The sequence below is a fragment of the Macrotis lagotis genome, chromosome 6, assembly GCF_037893015.1.
Source record: "Macrotis lagotis isolate mMagLag1 chromosome 6, bilby.v1.9.chrom.fasta, whole genome shotgun sequence".
NCBI classification, from domain to species: domain Eukaryota; kingdom Metazoa; phylum Chordata; class Mammalia; order Peramelemorphia; family Peramelidae; genus Macrotis; species Macrotis lagotis.
In genome coordinates, this window is record NC_133663.1 from 4,370,029 (window position 1) to 4,389,297 (window position 19,269).

At 42.7% G+C, this 19,269-nt stretch overlaps 1 protein-coding gene across 1 annotated transcript in view; it reads left to right on the forward strand.

The window, feature by feature from the left end:
* Positions 1-18,397: 18,397 nt before the first annotated feature.
* FGF12 (fibroblast growth factor 12) overlaps positions 18,398-19,269 on the forward strand; it is a 490,477-nt gene continuing 489,605 nt past the window's right edge. The window contains exon 1 of the mRNA XM_074190632.1: positions 18,398-18,630. Coding sequence (XP_074046733.1) covers positions 18,618-18,630 — 13 coding nt within the window. The 5' untranslated portion in view covers positions 18,398-18,617. The remainder of the gene's footprint in view (positions 18,631-19,269) is intronic.

The window sequence follows — 19,269 nt, forward strand, 5'->3', positions numbered from 1 at the left end:
ATTCCATTCCACATTCAAATCCTTGAGTTGTACTTCTAATAGAACCACAATTATGTCCTAAGGAAGTTTTAAACTACAAATACAGAAGGTTTATGGGAGTTTGGTCTTTCCATCATTCTGGGAGGTGATGCTATTTATCTTTAGCATGAAGTTGGAGCCAGGAAATAATTCTTTTCAAGGTGATTAGATGAGGATTATGAGAAATCAGGATGATGTGATATATAACTGAAGTCAACTCATGCCACCCTCTCATGTTACAGATTAAAAACAAGAAAGAAAATGAGATAGTATGGTCTTTTATAAAGACCTACTTGGTTTGAATTTGGCACAATATTTTTCAAATGTTCTCACATTAATTTTATGACCAAGATGGAAATATGTGGGCTAGTTGTTAACATATACATACATACATATATATATATATATATATATGTTTGTGTGTGTGTGTAGATTTTGAATTGGTTAAATGACAAGAATGATAGTTTAGTTATTAATTATTAAGCTTCTTAGAATTTGCGTGGCCCTTTACTGTGCCACCTTTATATCGATGCCTTTGATGAAGGGAGAGTTGGCACAAATTTGGCACAAAATTTGGAACATACCTAATTCATTGGATAACAGGCTGAGGGTAGAAATGAGTCCAAACTGACTTGGATAATGGATTAAATCTCACAAGATGTAATTACATTGAAATAAATAGAAAGTCCCATCATGTGTTAAAATATTAATTTCAAAACAATGCATAGGGGATAGTGGACTAAAGAATTTTTGCTCTGAAAATATTCTAAGAGTGATACTGGACTGAAAGTTCAATCTGTGTTCATGGCACAGCAACAACATCAGTGTCTTGTGGCTCCAACATAGGAAAGCCAGTGCTGTGAGCAATCCAGGCAGTGTTAGTTGGAGCCCTCACTATGGTCATAGATTGCATCCTCATTGCTGCCCTTTGAAGGCAGTGTGATTTTGTAAAAGGACACTTACTAAGATCTTCAAAGTGCTTCCCCTGAAAGGTAATCTAATATTGGCTTCTTTCTGCACCATAGAATTCAATTAAATTCAATCTGAAAAGTATTTAAGTTCCTACCATGGATGGTGCCCTGTCCTCCATGCCAGAGATACAAGAAGGCATTCTTCTGCTCAAGGACCTTGAATTTTCTTCACATAATCTCTCTCCTTTCTTTGTGGGTTTCATTTTTAGATCCCTTTTATTTCAGAATATAACGCAGTCAACTAAGCCTGCTAAGTCAGACATTACAACAAAGATTTTTAAGAAGAAAAGAAGAGTTCAGCCAAACAAAATCACATACTGCCTAGGTCTTCTGGAGTGTTCTGTATTCAGAACAGTCTCCCCAAAGGGAGAAATCGTCTCAATGCTGTCTCTGTCTCTCTCTTTCAGTGTCTCTCTGTCTGTCTGTCTAGCTCTCTGATCACAATGTTGAAGTTGCAGAGTCAGTATCTGAACCCACATCCAGTGAATCTGAACATTTTTCAGTTGTTCTGTCATCCTGTGTATCCATTGACCCTCCTAACTTTGGACTATTTGGAAGTTTAATCAACTTGTCATTTTTCTGTTCTCATTCAAACTATTGTTAAATTGTCGAATTGAATTGGACCAAGGTAAAGGACTTTTGTAACTGCTGTAGAGGTGGGCCTCTACCTTATTCTCAATCTACTAATCCACATTTTTTTGGTCATTCATCCAATTAGTTCTAAATTAATTTAAAATTACTGTCAACCTGCCCACATCTCTCCATCCCATCCTCAAGGCTATTGTGAGATACTTTGGCAAATGTCTTGTTGAAATAAAGGAATACTGTGTCTAAGGCCATCCTCTGATGTGTTTTGTCTGTCTATGAGAATCTCAGTGATTCTTTGTTAGATGAGACTGACAGAAGGAGGGCAGAAAGTCCAAGTTTGGAAACTCTTCAACACTGGCTTACAGTTAATGTGCCTGACCTTGGGATCTTTTCTGTACTTCTCTAAATCTGAGTCATCATAATTTCTCAGAAGAAAACTTAAACAGTGATTGCTTCCCAGGGCAATTGGGACGAGTAATCAAGGGAAAAAATGGACAAGGAGAAAGTATTCTAGCTGACTCTGAGGCAGGTGATAGTAAGCACATCTTCCATAGTGAACATTGGCCATTTGTGAGTTATGAGCCCACTATCTCTTTTTACCCCAAATCAACCTTGGATCTTGAGCCCTGGATTATTTATACTTAAGCCCTGGATTATTTGATGACTTAATGGATTTTTCTGCAACATGCTTCATTTTTAAGAGACACCCTCATTTCCCTTCCTTCCTACCTTCTCCCTTAAAACTTCATTACAAACAGATATCTAGATGGAACTAGATGGAACTTAGGCTGACACAGACTCACATATGTAGTCCTTTTATAAAGAAATAGTCTTACTGAAAGTCTTATAAGAAGTAAAAAGGAGACCCTGCAAGCATGAACACATTCAGAATTCAGAGAAGATAACTCACAAATGATACCATCTTTCTGCAATGTGAAATTTCAGGACACAAGTTGGGACAGTTCTCTTCCTGCATGTTTTGCATCTATGGAACCCAGGGCCCCTCATAATATTGCTGGTCAGGGGAGAATCACCACTTCTGAGTGAAATATTCCTTTAAGTAAATAGATCCCGAGGGACATCTTTTCCCTGTGAAAATTGCCCATTATAAATTCATTCCTTTGAGCCTTGCAGAGGCTTCTCTATGTCTATCTAGCAACCTGCTTCTCTAGATTTCTATCTCTATATTCATATCTATATGAACAGTTTCGACAAACTGAAAATAACCAAAATATGCAATCACTAAATGTGCATTTATTAAGAGCCCACCAGGCTCCAGACCCTGTACTAAGCAGTGAACATAGGAAAAGAAGCATAAGACAGTCCTGCCCTCAAGAAGTTGATCATCTAACGAGGACAACACCCAATATGTATAGAAAGCAAGCTTCATATAGGATAACCAGGGAAAAGGCCCAAACAAGAAAGCAACGGAATTAAGACAATCTAGAAAAAGCTTCCCCAGAGAAATAATTGCACAAAAGACACTTCACTCTTCTTCACCCCCTCTAAAAAAAGAACAAATAAGTTTATTTAAGTATTTAAGTTTCTCCAAATGTAATCTAATCATTTCCAAATTGCAAAGGCACCTTTGCAAGAGATGAGCTATTTGCTTATTTGTTTGATGGTAAAAACCTTTGCAGAGAGGCAGTCAAATATAGTAGGAATATAGTACAGTACAGCAAAGATGGAGGGAAGTATGAAGACCTGGGATCAAATACTTCCTTGGACACACACACACACACACACACACACACACACACAGATTTTGTCAGCAGCAACAAGTCATTTCCCATTCCCTAAAGAAGGGAGACTTTCAGTTGTGAATTAAAGGAAACTAGGGAGTTCAGTAGTTAGATCATAGAGGAGAGAATATTCTAGGCATGAGGGACAACCAGAGAAAATGCCTGGAGCCAAGAGATGGAACAACCAGGAGACCAGTGTCACTGGACTGAAGAATACCTATTGGGGAGTAAGGTCTAGGAAGAAGGGCTTTTAATATCAAGCAAAGGATTTTGTATTTGTTCCTGGAAGTCACTGAGAGTCATCAGAGTTTATAAGGAAGATGACATGATCACAGCTGTGATTTAGGAAAATTATGTAGTGACTGAATGGAATTAATTGGAATAGAGACTCAAGGCAGACAGATCCACCTGCAGGATATTGAAATAACTAAGGCAAAGTTAGAGTGGAGGCAGTATCAAAGAAGAAAAAGAGGCACATAGGAGAGATTTGCAAAGATGAAATCAGCAGGTCCTCACAATATTTTGGATATGGGAGGTGAGATGTGATGAGGAATCGAGGATGACTCCTGCTCATTTGAAGGGCTTGGAAGGACTGCGTTGCCCTCTAAAGTAAAAAGGGAGCTGGAAAGGGGAGGATTTAAGAAGAAAGATAATGAGGTCAGTTTTGGATATATTGAGGGGAAGATGTCTACTGGACATCCAGTTTGAGATTTCTAAAAGGAAGTTGGAAATGCAAGCTTGGAGGTAAGCAGAGAGGTTGGGATAGGAAAAGGAGGTTTGGGAATCATCTGATAGAGATGATGATTAAACTCAGAGGAACTAATGATGTCACCAAGTAAGGTAGTATTGTGGGAGAAGAAGAGAGGGCCCAGGATAGAAATAGGAGAACCATCTGTAGTTAGAGAGTGTGAGCTGGGAGAAGATCCAGCCAAGGAAACCGAGAAGGAAGAGTTAGATAGTTGGAGGAAACTTGGGGAGAATGGTGTCCTGTAAACCTGGAGAGAAAGAGCATCAAGGAGGAGAGGATTATGAGAAGTGCCAAAGCCTGAAGTGGGCTCCGGGGGAATGAGGAGTGAGAAAAGGCCATTGGATATGACAATGAAGAGATCACTAGTAACTTGGAAGACAGCAGTTTTGGGAGAGTGATAAAGGCAGAAACTGGATTGTAAGAGGTTAAAAACAAGAGAAAGAGAAGGAAAAGTGGAACTAGATATTGTAGATACCTTTTTGAGGCATTTAGTAATGACAAAAGAAGAGATATAAGGCAATAGTGAGCTGGGATGGAGGAGCAAGTGAAGGTTTTTTTTCAAGATAGGAAAGACACGAGCAAGTTGGAAAGTGCTAAGAAATGGTCTACAAGAGAGGGAGAGAATGAAGATAAGTGAAAGAGTGAGGATGCCAGGAGACAAATCTGTCAGGGGAAATGGGATGGAATGGAATCATTTGCATGAGAAGAGGGGTTAGCCTTGGCAAAGAGTAAGGTCATCTCAGCCTGTGAGAGAAGTGAAGGAGGAGATAGTGGCAGAATGTCCCTGAGTGATAGGAGGTGAGGAAGAAAGAACAATAGGAAGTTCAGTAAATGGTCTTCATTTTCTGAACCTAGAATGACATTGGAGGGGGAGAGCTGGTTGGGTTGTTTTTGGGTACAAAGTTGTTTTAAGGACCTCAAGCTCCTCCAGGAAATAAAGTTCAATCATCTAACACCAAATCATTCTGGTGATGGTATGTAGCATGAGTCACACAGTACTACAGTCTCTCTCAAATACTTAACCTTGAAGACCATCCTAAGGGCAATTGAGAGGCCTGCTGTACCCTATGGTTACATGTAACCATGGAGTCATGCAAAATAGAGAAGTGCTATGAAAACTGCACAGCAGGTAAAGGTTTTGCTAGAATGAAAGATGACCTGGTCACAAAGTGAGAGGGAAGTATAACTGCCTGCTTCATTGATATCACTACACCAATAGAACTCATAAAAGGCCTCTGCTATGTTGAGTGGACAAGAAATCACTGTCAGGAATCAGATATGTTCTTTGTCCATTGTTAAGAGTTATAAATGATGAGAAGGCACAGATGAGGCATCATCTGTTTTTATTTCATGGAGTGCCCACAATGATATAATTATAGACCAGAAGTCAGATATCGATGGAAGTGCTAATTATTTAAATCTAAGCTTTTTAATTGGAAGACCTGGTTGGGAATCCTGGTTTAACCATTTATTACTTGTTTTACTTTGGGCAAGGGCTTAACCTAGCCAGGCTTCAGTTTCATTATATGTAAAACAAGACTGTTAGATTTGATAATCTAGGACCCTAAATCCTTGATCCCATGACCTCAACTTGAGTCACATTCCTAAAGGAAGAGAAGAGATAGGAATGGAACTATGACTTCCATCCTCCTAAAGAGCAAGAAAACAAAAGCTATTGGGGGTGGGATGGGTGGAGAGATTAAAGGTTAAGGAATTGGGGGGAATAGGAGAGAATAGGGAGAATTTCTTTGATTTTTGAAATTTTGACTATTTGTTGGGTTTACCTTCAAGATAATCTTGGATGACTTTAGTGTCCTCATTGAGGAATAATTGCTTATAATTTGTTTTTTCTTTAGTGGAACAATTTTAGTAAGAGTATTCTGTTGGATATGTTTATAAATTACTTCCAAAGTCAAATTTATAACACACCACTGGGTAGATATGCAGTTAAACTGGAGACACATACTTAGTCAATGTACAGGTACTACTTGAAATGAAAAAGATCTATTGGCTCTTGGAATCTTGAAAATAAATGTTCACATTTCTTTGGGACTATGAGCCCTACAAAGCCTGTTCCCTATGACACAGCCCTTTGAAGTAACTTAGTACTGGCATTATTGATATAATGTTTGTCCTTCCTTCTTGAAGAAGACCATGACATTAGTGAGGTGATATCATGACAACCATGCGAATTGGATTTGAGTGAGGGGGGCTGAGCTAAGTCAGCAGCCTCACTTTCTCCTCCAGAGCCATCTGGTCCAGTGGTCAGATATAAATCAGAATAACCAGAGATGATCCTGGATGTCAGACAATCAAGGTTAAGTGACTTGCCCAAGGTCACAGAGCTAGTGAGTAGCAAGTGTCTGAGGCTGGCTTTGAACTCCTGTCCTCCTGCCTCCAAGGCCAGTGCTCTACCCACTGTGCCACCTAACTGTCTCTATTCTTTTTGTCCCCATTTTGAAAATGAGAGAACTGAGTCTTGGGGAGGTTAAGAAACAACAAGCAAGCACCAAAGATACAAGCTCCATAGCAGATAGAGTTAGCTTAAATAGTCTCTAGAAATTATCAGATAGGGAAGATTCTATTTCAGAAAGCCAGACCAAGTAAAAATTTCCTGACCCTACTGACTTTTCTGATAGAGTGATAATGGGGTCAAGTCATTTCCCCCAGTGCATGTATTGCTTCCCTCACTTAAGATTATGACTTGGTCTCCGGGTCCAAAATAAAACAAAATGTTTCATGACTTTATGAATTTATCAGTCTAGTCCTTTGATAAATATTCAAACTTCAAATAATTCTTATCCATTAGCAATTTTGCTATAGTAACAAATTAACCAAAAAAGTCTAGATTTTCAATGCTGGCAGAGATATTAAAGACCTTTCCTCTGTGGTGGAATTCCCTCCACAAATTCCCTGACAACAGGACATCTGGGGTTTTGTGGAAGACTTATCCTGATGTTGACTTCATGATGCCTCAAAGGAGCTCAGCCTACCTCCTTCTAACTCTGATTATTAGGATGTTCCTTTGAAGAACAAGATGAAATCTTGCCCCCTCCCATCCCCCCCCCCCAACTGCTCCTGGTTGTGTCCTCTGGTGGGGGGGGGGAAGCTGGTCAATGCTCATCTCTCTTTCACATGAAGATGGCTCTTCTGATATTTGAGTAGAATTCCCCAATCTTCTCTATACCTTCTTCCCAGGCTCCTTATATTCACTTCTTCCATTCATTCCTATGATGATGTGGCTTCAAGGTTCCATTGTATATTTGGCATTTTATTCTGGAGGGAGAATAGTTTGTCAATGTCCTTCTTAAAATGTCCCATGAAAAGTAAAAATAATGCCCCAGATGTGTTCTGCCCTAGGCAGGAAAGAATGGAGGAAGAACTGAACTTCTGAGCTTTTGTTAACATAACCCTTGATTTTGTTTGACTGCTATGGCATGCCATTAACTTCTATGTGCCTCAAAACCCACTAAAATTCCTAGGTCTTTTCCCACAGAATTACAGAATTTCAGATTGGAAAGTGGCATTCAGTGTAATTATGTCTAACTTGATTCAGAATAGACCTTCTCCTGCCCCATTAAATAAGATCCCATGAAATCTGCTTTTCCTCATTGTCTTTTATCATTACCCTATCTATCTACTCTGGCCAGCAGGGGGTTTCATTCCCTCTTTTCTGGCCCCCATCCTTAGATTGTGGGCATCATCCATCTTTAATAATTCTCTTGACCCCTGCATGGATAAATGGCTATGGAATAATCTAGGTGAAAAAAGAATGGTACTTTCTTACCAGTTTTCTTTTGTGCAATTCTCTCCTGGCCTTTGTTTCTAAACATCCTTCATTATCATGGAAGACTGGATCAATCATGGCCTTTATTTTAGGTCTGTTGTGTGACTGTATGAAGGTAATTTACTGATAGCACAATAACTATCTTTAAAAATGAGTACAAAGAGGGTGTCCAAAGAAGGATCTTGAGACTGGCTCTGCTCCAGGCTTCCTCTGTGTTGACAAAAAGTATCTGGCTTTGGCACTTACTGAACATTAGCTTTTTGGCTCCACTCATCTGAACTTATAATGCTGAATGTGAGCATCACCTTATTGGGTGTGTGCTTTGTATATGGAAACAAACTTGTTCACAAATATGCCAATGGATTCCATAGGGAGAAGTCACTTTCTTAACAGACTCCTCTAATAGCTCCTCTTAAGTCAAGAAAGAATCCATAACAATTAATGGATAGGTGAAGCTTCTCTTTCCCTTCTGGGAAGGCACTTGATAAGTGAAACCATTTGTTTTTCTTTTGATAAAACATTTGAGTAGCAAAGAATATTAACATTTTAGCAGAAGGAGGGAAGAATGATGAGAGAGAGAGAGAGAGAGAGAGAGAGAGAGAGAGAGAGAGAGAGAGAGAGAGAGAAGAAAGAAGAAGAAGGAGGAGGAGGAGAAGGAGGAGACAGAGGGGAAGAGAGAAAAACAGAGAAAGAGAAAAGAAAGAAAATCTAAATGTCATTCCTTGCCCCAACATGCCTACACACACTTCAAAAATCATTGCAGAAAAATTAGAAAAGCAAGAAAATGGGGTCAACTGAATCTAGGGAACTGAATCTAGGAATCTGGATCTAAGAAACAATTTAATCAGAGTATATACTTCCTCTTTACATTAAACTTGAACTTTTTTTCCTTTAGCCAAATATAATAACCAGCTATCTTTGTCTAGATATCTGAAGTTAAATATAACAGAGATGAAGGAAGGATGAGAAAGAATTTAGGAGTCACCAAAGAGAAGAGAATCCTGTGGAGTCACTTTCACCTTCTCAAAAGTCAACATTCCATCTTTAATAAGGAATCATAACCTGTGATGATAGATAATTAGCAAACTTGGAAGGAAAGGGCATAGAAGGGATTCAAGCCATAATCTAAAAGAAGATGAAAAAAGCTGATAGGAGACAAAGACCAAAGAATTTATTGTCATATTTATACCCAGAAGATTATATCCAGAAGGACATGAATGGAAGGAGGACTCATTATCATCAACCTAGAACAAGGGTGAAATTCAGCAAAGGGTTAACTTATCAGTAAAATAAAACCTAGTAAGAAGTCATTTGTTTTACATATTTTCTTACTCGAAGATAATGTTTTTTTTTCTTTTAAGAGAAGAGCAGGTTAGCCATTCTGTCCTTGCTAAGCTGAGTCAGTATTGCTGCAGGATGGGACACATCCTCCACCAGCCACCATTCATGCTTAACTAGCAGTTTCCTCTGATTTCTGCAGTATCATGATGATAAGTATAGTGCCATTACACAGGGAGATGTCAGATGACTTACTGATCACAGGAACTTTCTTTAGTCAGTTAATTGACTGGATTTTTTTTCCTCAAGGAGTAGCTGGGGAATCATATAGTCATGGTCTAGTGGGGTTTGATTCTATGGTCAGGGAATATAAACCATAAAAGGTTCTTCTGGGTGTTTATTTCTATTACATCTAGGCATTAATAGCTTCCTCAGAGGAAAGGCAAGTGTAACTATCATAAATTAAGCAAATACAAGTCAATCGGATCCAGCAGGATTGGTTCAAAATTTCAATTCAGGAAGGACAAGAGGGCAAAGGAGAAAGACCCCTGAAAGGAAAAAAAATGAGTTTTAGAGGATGACAAACTTGAAAGATGTCAAAAAATTAATGACAGGTGAAAAAAGATAAATATAAAAAAGGTGATATTGTCTATAGCTTCACTAATAGGCAGTGTGCAGGATGATGGAGCTGTGATAGTTCTATCGGCCTATGTACTGGTTAGACCACATCTGGAAAAAATGATGAGAAGTTGCAAAGTGGCAGATTTAGATTCCACATTAAAGAAAAATTTCCTAATAATAATAAGAGATATTCAAAAGTGATATAGGTTCCCCCTGGGAAGTGAATCTCCCCCCTCCTCCACTAGGGGATTGTTCATCCAATATTAGATGTCCACTTAATGAGAATATTTTTGAGAATTATCAGCAACTCAGGTAAGACTTGGAATAGTTGAGGAAAAGTTGACCCCTTTGCATCTCTTAGATCAGGGCCGAGGAACCTTTATGTTCTTCCAAAAGCCATTTGGATATTTATGACTTCATTTGTCTGCTATATTTGTTCAAATATTTAATTAATTCATCCCTCATAAGCTCCTAGATTTATTGAATTTCAAATCCAGTCTGCAGTTGCCATGGCAGCACCAGACCAAATGACTTCACAGGCCTTTTATATTGGGGGCTGGATATTCCCTGCTCCTAAAGGTGATGAAAATGTTGAGCTGCAGTGCTACTTTTCGGTTTAACTATAATCACTACCTCCATCCCCATGACTATTTATTAAAACCACCAACAACTTTGCTCAATTTAGTTATTTCTAAGCCCTATATTGAAGAAGTTTAGGAATTTGAATTATCTCAGTATACAATTTGAAAATCATTTATTATGTATCTACCTTGGGTCAAACATCATCTTAAGTGTTATACTTAAAACAGTCCCTGCTCTCTAAGAGATTACATTTTTCAGGAGTTGGAGTGGGCAGTGGACACCCTATGCCTAAATGAATGAAGATAAATATATCTGAATGAAACAATGATCTTGGAAGAAGAATGCTAAACTCAGAGAATCAAGGCAGACTCTTGAAAAAAATTCTACTTAGACTAATTCTTGGAAAGGGTTAAAGTTTCCAAAGAGCAGTAATGAGAAAAGAGACCAATGCAGGTCTGGAAAAAGCTTATATAAGAGAAGGGAGAAAGAAAATGGAATGTTAAATATAGGGGCAGCACATAGGCCAGATTGACTGGACCAAAGAATGACCAGAGGAAATGATTATGCTATTAGAAATTGGTGGTGCACCAAGGAGCCATTGCTTATAGTTTCTTTGGTTCAATCTAGATGTTGGATCAATTATTTCCATGTCCTTGTGCCTGTGTACATCCTTTCTTTTTGGTTGTATGGAAATAATCATCATCCCTCATTAAGAGCAGGTTTTTGGCCCCAGTTATGTGGCTAATTAGTTGGTTTTGACCCTTTACTTTCCCTAAGCAGCCACCACTGTCATTATGCAGATTGGGATCTGAGGACAGATTCGGAAAATGGTTTTCACCAAACAAATCTATTGCTAATATCACCTTCCCCTGGCATTAGTCCAGCAACCTGAATTGCTATAGCTCTTTGGTGAAGGATGAGGTTTGCCTTCAACTTATCTAACAGTTAGATAATGGATATTTTAAGCATCTACTAAGTGGGTTGTATGATAAGAAAAGCAAAGAGTAGTCTTTGCTCTCAAGGAGTAGGAGTTCATAGCCTAAGGAAAGAGATAACATATGAACAATTACAAAAAATAAGATATATAAGACATATATATATATATAATAAGATATATATATATATATATATATATATATATATATATATATATATATATATATATAATATCTATGGTGTATGGAAAAGCACCAAGATTTAAGAGGGTTAAAAAGGCTTCTTTCCGAAAGTGGGATTCTTAACTGAAAGTTGCTACAGGCCAAACAATCTGGGAACACAGAGGAGTAGGCATTGGGGAAACCAGAGAAAATATTCAAACTTTTGAGATGAATTGCATGTGAGATCTGTTTCATCGATACTTGTATGGGTTCAGCTAAGTGATGTAGTAAACAGTGCACCAGCCCTGGAGTCAGGAGACCTGAGTTCAATTCTGGCACTCACTATCTGTGTGACCTTGGACAAGTCATTTAATCCTGATCGCCTCCTATTCAGACCCATCTGCAGTCATTCTGATTCATTCCTGGCCACTGGACCCAAATGGATCCAGAGGAAAAAGTTAGACAAATCCAATTCATGTGTATGTCATTATCTCATCTCCCTGATGTCATAGATTTCTTTGAGAATAAAGGACAAACATCATCACCCATATAGGTCATTTCCACTAATCTCTGTGGTAATTTGGGCAGTAGTATGTATTCATATGGTATAAGGTGGTGTGGCATAATGGAGAAAAGACTAGAATTGGGAGGGTCAGGAGACCTAGGTTTCTACCCTGATTCTGATACTTTCTAGTTGTAGAAACAACCTTTTGGAATCTCCTTTCTCTTAAACACATGGAAACATGGCAGAATTCCTATTGTTCATGAGGTTTAAGGAAGCATCTCAGTTTAGACTGTAAAGCTTGGTTTGGATAGTGAGACAACCCTGCCTAGATAGGAGCTGTTCCTTTTCCATAGACATATCCTTTTCTGTCCCCAGGGTTTGAGGCAATGTGACTAGCTGAAAAAAAGGCCACTTCTAGGTTTCATTAGTCAAACTGCCTATTTCAACTGGTCTTTACTTGAGGCCTAACCAGTGATAAAGCTGGCAGAGCTCATTGTTGATGGGCATTGTTCCAACTTCACAGATGGGTCTGGAAATTGTCAGATGACAGACCATGTAGAAATCTCTAATATATTCACCATGGACAAAGTTCTTAACGAGAAGTGTCAAAATGTTTGTCAGTTCCAAGATCCACAGGTCCCTAACCAGCCCATCCACCATCACCCTACCTTAGTGCTCCCCTCTCAGAGATCCAGTCACCTTCCACTAGTTTGTTTTCCTAAGGGAGATACCACCAGTCACTCTAAGCTGTGTTCTCCTTTGTCTCCCCCTTGATCCCACCCTTCAACTTTGTGTCTACAGTTCCCCACACTTCAGGCCCTACATCTGCCATCCTCATCCCCAACCATTCGTCTTTGCCACTCTTCATCTTTAATTCCATTTCCTCACTCCCAGCTGAATCTGCCTCATAGCTATTTCCTTCTGCTTTGCCCTATGAGCTGTCCAGCCCAATATAGGTAAAAGTTATGTTTGTACAGAAGTTTCTTGTACTTGCTTCAGTAGAAAACACAATAATATACAAAATAAAATCTTTGCCATTATTGCTCAAGGAAGATGATTCTTCTGCCTTTCCTATTCACTTGGAGATAGATATGTGATCAAAGAAACTTGAACTAAGATTGAGTTGATGCTTTGTCTAGAGTATTTATTAAGTGTTATGAGTGGAATCTCAGTTTTCTACACAGTCTCTCTTATGGTGTCTCTCATACATCACTCAGGATTTTGGTCCCAAGATATTTGTGTACCCAAGAAAACATCTGAAAATTGGGGCTTCCCTCCCAGCATAAAAATTTGAAAATAATTCTTCCTCTCAAAACAAGACATTGTTTTATACCTATGATTCAAAAATTCAATAGCCAATAAAATTTCCCTGTTTTAATGACTATAAACATACTGCTTTTGTTTCTCTAATACAATTTATTTAAAAGAAAATAAATATCTCTATTTCACAAAGAGTTGCATTTATTGGCATTAGAATACATTTCTAGAAATAACATTGAAATTTCTTGTTGTTCCCATGAAAGTTTTGCCAGAAGTTGTTGGCTGCTCTGCCTACTCTTAGTGTCAGTTTTGAACAACGCTATGGGTCACATCATCATCCTTGAATACTAAAAGTAACTAAAAGCTGACTCACTTTATCCAGTAATCAGAAGACCTGGCTTCATTAATTTACCCTGCAAAGAAAGTCCCCAGTAACTACTAAAAATGACACATTTATGAATCCTTAAACTCTTTAAAATCCTGGAAATAAATTGTCCCTCATAGTCTATAGGTATCAAAAACTCTGGAGTTTATCCAAAACTAGATTAAAATGTTATTGGGAAATGTTTAACAAAAGAAACAAAAAATGTAATATATAGCATGGAGAATGATGGGCAGCTAGGTAGTGCAGTGGATATAGAACCAGGTCTGGAATGAGAAAGACTCATCTTTGATCTTAGATGCTTACAAACTGGGTGATCCTAGGTGAGGCACTCAACCCTGTTTGCCTCAGTTTACTTATGTGTAAAATGAGCAGGAGAAGAAAATGGCAAACTATTCCAGAATCTCTGCCAAGAAAATTCCAAATGTGGTTCCAAAGAGTCAGACACAAGGAACAACAACAAAAATGTATAATGTTAATTTATGACTTTCGAAGGCTTTTGTTGGAGTTCTCTCTCTGTGTGTATATGACTAGATATCTATTTCTATTCAAGTCTGACACTCCTGCTCCCCAAATACCAGTTGTAGCAAATACTGAAGAAAAGAAGAAACCACATCTTTTGTTCATTTTACATTAAGTTTAATCAATCCATTAATAATCAATAAATATTAATTAAGCACTCACCATGTGCCAGGCACTATATTAAACTGGGAAGACAGAAGAAAAAGATAGTGTCTACCCTTGATCAAGGAGCTTTCATTCAAATCCTCATTCTTAGGAAACTTAAGGTCAATTTGCATAGATCCATCAATTTAGATTAGGAAAGAAACCAGCTCACTCAGCCCCCATATTTCATGGAACTGAAGTCCAGAGAGAAGTAACTGGACCAAGATAGCAATGCAAAGAGTAATTAGGGAGCTGGCATTTGATTCCAGGTACTTTTATTCCAAAAGCGGCCTTTTTTTCTACTGAATAAGATGGCTTCTGATGTAGAGATTACTATATTCTTTAGAGTGGTGGTGGGGAACCTTTATTCTGCCAAGATCATTTGGATGCTTGCAGCATCCTTCATCTGCTATATTTGGTCAAACATTGGATTAATTGATCCCTAAAAAACTCTTAGATTTATTAAATTTGAGTTCTGCCTGCAGGTGACAGAGCAGCACCAGACCAAATCTCTCCTCCCCGCCCCCCATTTTATTTATTTACTTTTTGCAGGTTTATTTTTGCAAGGCAATGGGGTTAAGTGACTTGCCCAAGGCCACACAGCTAGGTCATTATGAAGTGTCTGAGGCCAGATTTGAACTCAGGTCCTCCTGACTCCAGGGCCAGTGCTCTATCCACTGCGCCACCTAGCCACCCCCATTTTAAAGAATAATTTGATTTTAATTTTCTCAGAAGATGGTTTAAAATGCATACAATAAATTGCTTTGGATTACAAAGGTAACTGATTCATATTTCAAATGCAAATCAAGTTTGCTCTTTCTCTACCTTACAGCATCTCAATATGTTTGAAAATAAATCATCAAAATCCCCAGTAAACTGAAGTTGAAAATCAAGGGATGATTGAAGTGACCTTTGAGTTTTCTTTCATTTGCCACAGTGGGGAGACTACGAGATATGGAGTCAAAAGATTTGGTTTCTAATGCCGGCACCACTGCTTGACATCTGTGTGACCTTTGGTCAGTCACTTATTCTCTCTAGAATTTCTACTTTCCTAATCTCAAAAATTATTGAATTGAATTGGCTAATCCAACTGTTTGAGTATCTCTGAGGTTGGGAAAGGCAGCAGCTAAAGGGCATAGTGAATAAAATGCATGAGATGGAGTCAGGAAGATCCAAGGCTGGTCTGAATCGCCCACTAGCTGTGCTCATCAGTCCAAGATTATGGGCATGTCACTTAAATTTGGAGGTTCAGTTTCTTTATCCATTAAATGGGGGGTGATAATAACCCTCCCTCCTAGAGTTGTAAAATGCATTGCAAACTTTAAATGTCTCTATAAGTACTAGCTAGTATTATAACAGCCAAGCTTCTTTTCATCTCTAAATTCAGTGTAATTCAATTTAATTAACACCAAGTATCTACCATGTAGCAGGAGCTGGGCTAGGACCCAGTCAACTTACCACGAACATTTATGATAATGATGATGAGAAGAAAAAAGAGACAAAAAAGAAGATAACAACAACGACGATGATGATGATGATGATGATGATGATGATGATGATGATGATGATGACGACGACAACAGTAATCTTGGAGTAGGGCACTGGGAAGAAACAAGGACATTTGCTTCAAATGAAGACTGCCCTTGTTGCTGCTTTCTATGTGCAGAGATCGCCTTCCTTCCCCACATCCCACCTCATGAAGGCAAGGCTATGAAATTGTCCTGGTCATAACAAATGCTTACTTGGCCTCATTCATCTTGATATCTTCTCTCTGAGATTATCGTCTGTCAATGCTGACCATGCCTTGCTTGTACATAGCCATTTGCATACTGTCTCCTCTGTTAGATGGGTAGAACACAGTGAGCACTTAGCAAATTCTCACTGCCTTGGCTTTGCACGTTGAGGATGGTATGGGAAACCTAGAAGGAGTCTAGTTGTCATCCCATCCAAGAAAGAATCTCTGGTAGTTACTTAGCGTTCAGTGTGAGGCTGCAGTTGGTTTGTCTCCCATCAGCTGGAACCTTCTATTGACTGGAAGTCCCCTGCTTCACCGTGCCAATGATGATTCACAGACATGGTAATGAACAGGAGGCTTGCCACCACTCATCCTCCAGCACCCACTGTCCTGTCACCCTCATCCTCCAGCACCCACTGTCCTGTCACCCTCATCCTCCAGCACCCACTGTCCTGTCACCCTCATCCTCCAGCACCCACTGTCCTGTCACCCTCATCCTCCAGCACCCACTGTCCTGTCACCCTCATCCTCCAGCACCCACTGTCCTGTCACCCTCATCCTCCAGCACCCACTCTGCTCACAGGACAGTTAAACATTGGGAGCATAAGATCCTGGGGTTAGAGCTGGAGATTTTGGAGGACATCTAGGACACCCTTACATTTTATAGGAGAGAAAACTTTGGCCCAGGGAGGTAAGATGATTTGCCTAAGCTACGTATGGTAAATCAGAGGTAAGATCCGAACTAGGGCCTCTGCCTACAGATCTGGGTGGTTCTTCCCATCCTGGATGCTTCACGTATCTTAGTGGTCCGTGTGGTTTATCCAGTCCAATCCAACAGACATTTCTGAAGTGCCTGCTCTATGCCAGCCATGGGGCTTGTCGTTGAAGATCGGAGAACAACCTGAACACAGCTCAGCCCCTGTCCTGAAGGGACTTAGATGTTAGGGGGGATATGTCGTGTAGCCTACTGCTCGCCCAAGTGGCCGTTCCTGCAGGAAGCCAATGCAGACTCGGGCTTTGCTGCCCTGCCCGATGCATCTCCTAAGGCAGGGCCCTACGCAGCGTAGGGCTAAGCGCGTGTCTGCGCCCCTTCAGCTGAGCGCAGCTTTGCCACAAGGCTCTCCTTCCCAGGTCAGTTCGTGCTTCCGTTGCACATGAGGCCTGCAGATGAAAGGCGACTGGCAAAACACAGTTTTCTTTTCATTCTACTATTTCAAGAGGAGAGGAAAAAAGCAAGGAAACCGGGGGCTGTTTCCTTTCAAAATCTTGACCTGTAAGTAATGCTTCAAAAGGTTTTGCCCAGGAAGGCCCGTGATTAATTATTGATTTTTCTTCTTTACCTGGGCAGGAAGCTTTAGGCAAGCAGGCAGCCGCCCCCTTCCCTCGCCAGCCTCCACACACATCCCCTTGCTGTAAAACTTATTCGCCATGGGTTTCCTTCTCTGCCCCTGCCTCTGTTCCCATGGGGCGTGCTCACCCTACGGCCACGTCTCCAAGGGCCACCAGGCACATGGTGCGGCTCCTCCAGCTCCCGGCACCCCCCTTGCACCAGCACCGCTCCCCGGCGCCCTAGGGAGGCAGAGGGGGTGGGGAAGGGGGTGGGGAAGGGGAAGCCCAGGGCCCGCCTGAAGGCGGAAAAACGGGCCAAAGCCCGCAGCTAAGGTTTGCCACCGCCTGGACTCGCCGAAACGCCCAGGTTTTCTTTCCCTCTTCGGGAGGAGACGCGGGATCCAGGGCAAGGAAGGAGGAGAGGAGGCATCGGGACCGAGCTCCGGGGGCACCGAGACAGTCGGGAGATAAAGGTGAGGGAGCGAGGGAGGCCGCTGCGGCGGGAGGCCCCGAGCGGCCGTGGCCTCCGCTCTGTGGCCGCAGCCCCGGGAGGTGCCCCCGTGCCATCCGGGGCGGTTCAGCGGGGCCCGGGCCCGGGCCCGGGCCCAGGCCCAGGCCCAGGCCCAGGCCCGGCCCGGCTCGCGGCGGAGAATCCGGCCCAGCGTTTCGTTTTCGCAGCGCTTCCCCGTGACCGAGCCCGGAGCGCGGCGCTTCTGGACCAGCCCCGGGCTTCTGGGGAGGGGGAGGAGGCAGGTGGGAGGGGGCCGCGGGGCGCATGCGCGCCGCGCCTATGCAAATCAGGAGGCAGCGGAGCCCAGCTGAGTGGGCTGCTCGGCCACTCCACCTGCGGCAGCACCCGCTCGGCGGACAGCTCCCGGCCCGGCGCCCGGCCCCGCGCTCCCCGCCCGGCTCGGCTCCGCGGCCGCCGGCCCCTCAGGTAAAGGTGGGGCGCCGGGGGGGAGGGCAGGGGCGCCCCGGCCGGCCCGGGCCCCCTCCCTCACGTCACGCCCTTCCTCCCCAGGTGCCGCCGGGCTCCCCGATCCCCCCGCGGCGGCGGGGCGGCAGCGGCGGCAGCAGGAGCAGCGGCAGGAGCAGCAGCAGCCGCCGGGCTCCGTGTCCTCCGGGGCTCCGTGTCCTCCGCGGGGGTTCGGGCGCCCAGCCAGCCCAGGAGGGAGGCAGCAGCCCCGGCGCCCTCCCGCCCTCGCCCTCCGCGTCCTCCCCGTCCCGGGCTCGGGGCTGCCGGCCATCCCGAAGGGGCCCCGTCCCTGCAAGTTGCCCTGAAGTTGCCCGCGCGCCCGAGGGACCGAGATGGAGAGCAAAGGTAGGTGACTGCTGCGGCCTGGCCATCCCCGGCGGCTCGGCCGGCCAGGTGTGTGGGGGCGAGAGCACACTGCAGTGGCCCAGCCGGGCTCCCCAACGGCCGCGGCGGGCGGGCGGGCGGGCGGGCGGGGACGCTGGCGGCTCGGGCCCAGAGCTGCGGCAGCAGGACCCCGGTCTAGCGGGGGGAGACAGCGGGCGACTGCTTCTCAACTCTCGCAGCTCTGGAGTGAGGCTGGCGGGCAGCCTCCCTCCTTCCTCCTTCCTCCCTCCCTCCCTTCCTTCCCTCCTTCCTTCCTTCCTTCCCTCCTTCCTCCCTTCCTTCCCTCCCTCCCTCCCCTCCTTCCTTCCCTCCTTCCTCCCTTCCTTCCCTCCTTCCTTCCTCCCTCCCTCCCTTCCCTCCTTCCTTCCTTCCCTCCTTCCTTCCTTCCTCCCTCCCTTCCCTCCTTCCCTCCTCCCTCCCTCCCTCCCTTCCTTCCCTCCTTCCTTCCTTCCCTCCTTCCTTCCTTCCCTCCTTCCTTCCTTCCTTCCTTCCTCCCTCCCTTCCCTCCTTCCTTCCTTCCTTCCTTCCCTCCTTCCTTCCTCCCTCCCTTCCCTCCTTCTGCCGTAAGCTGCGTAGGGAAGTGCATGAGTTTGGGGGGGG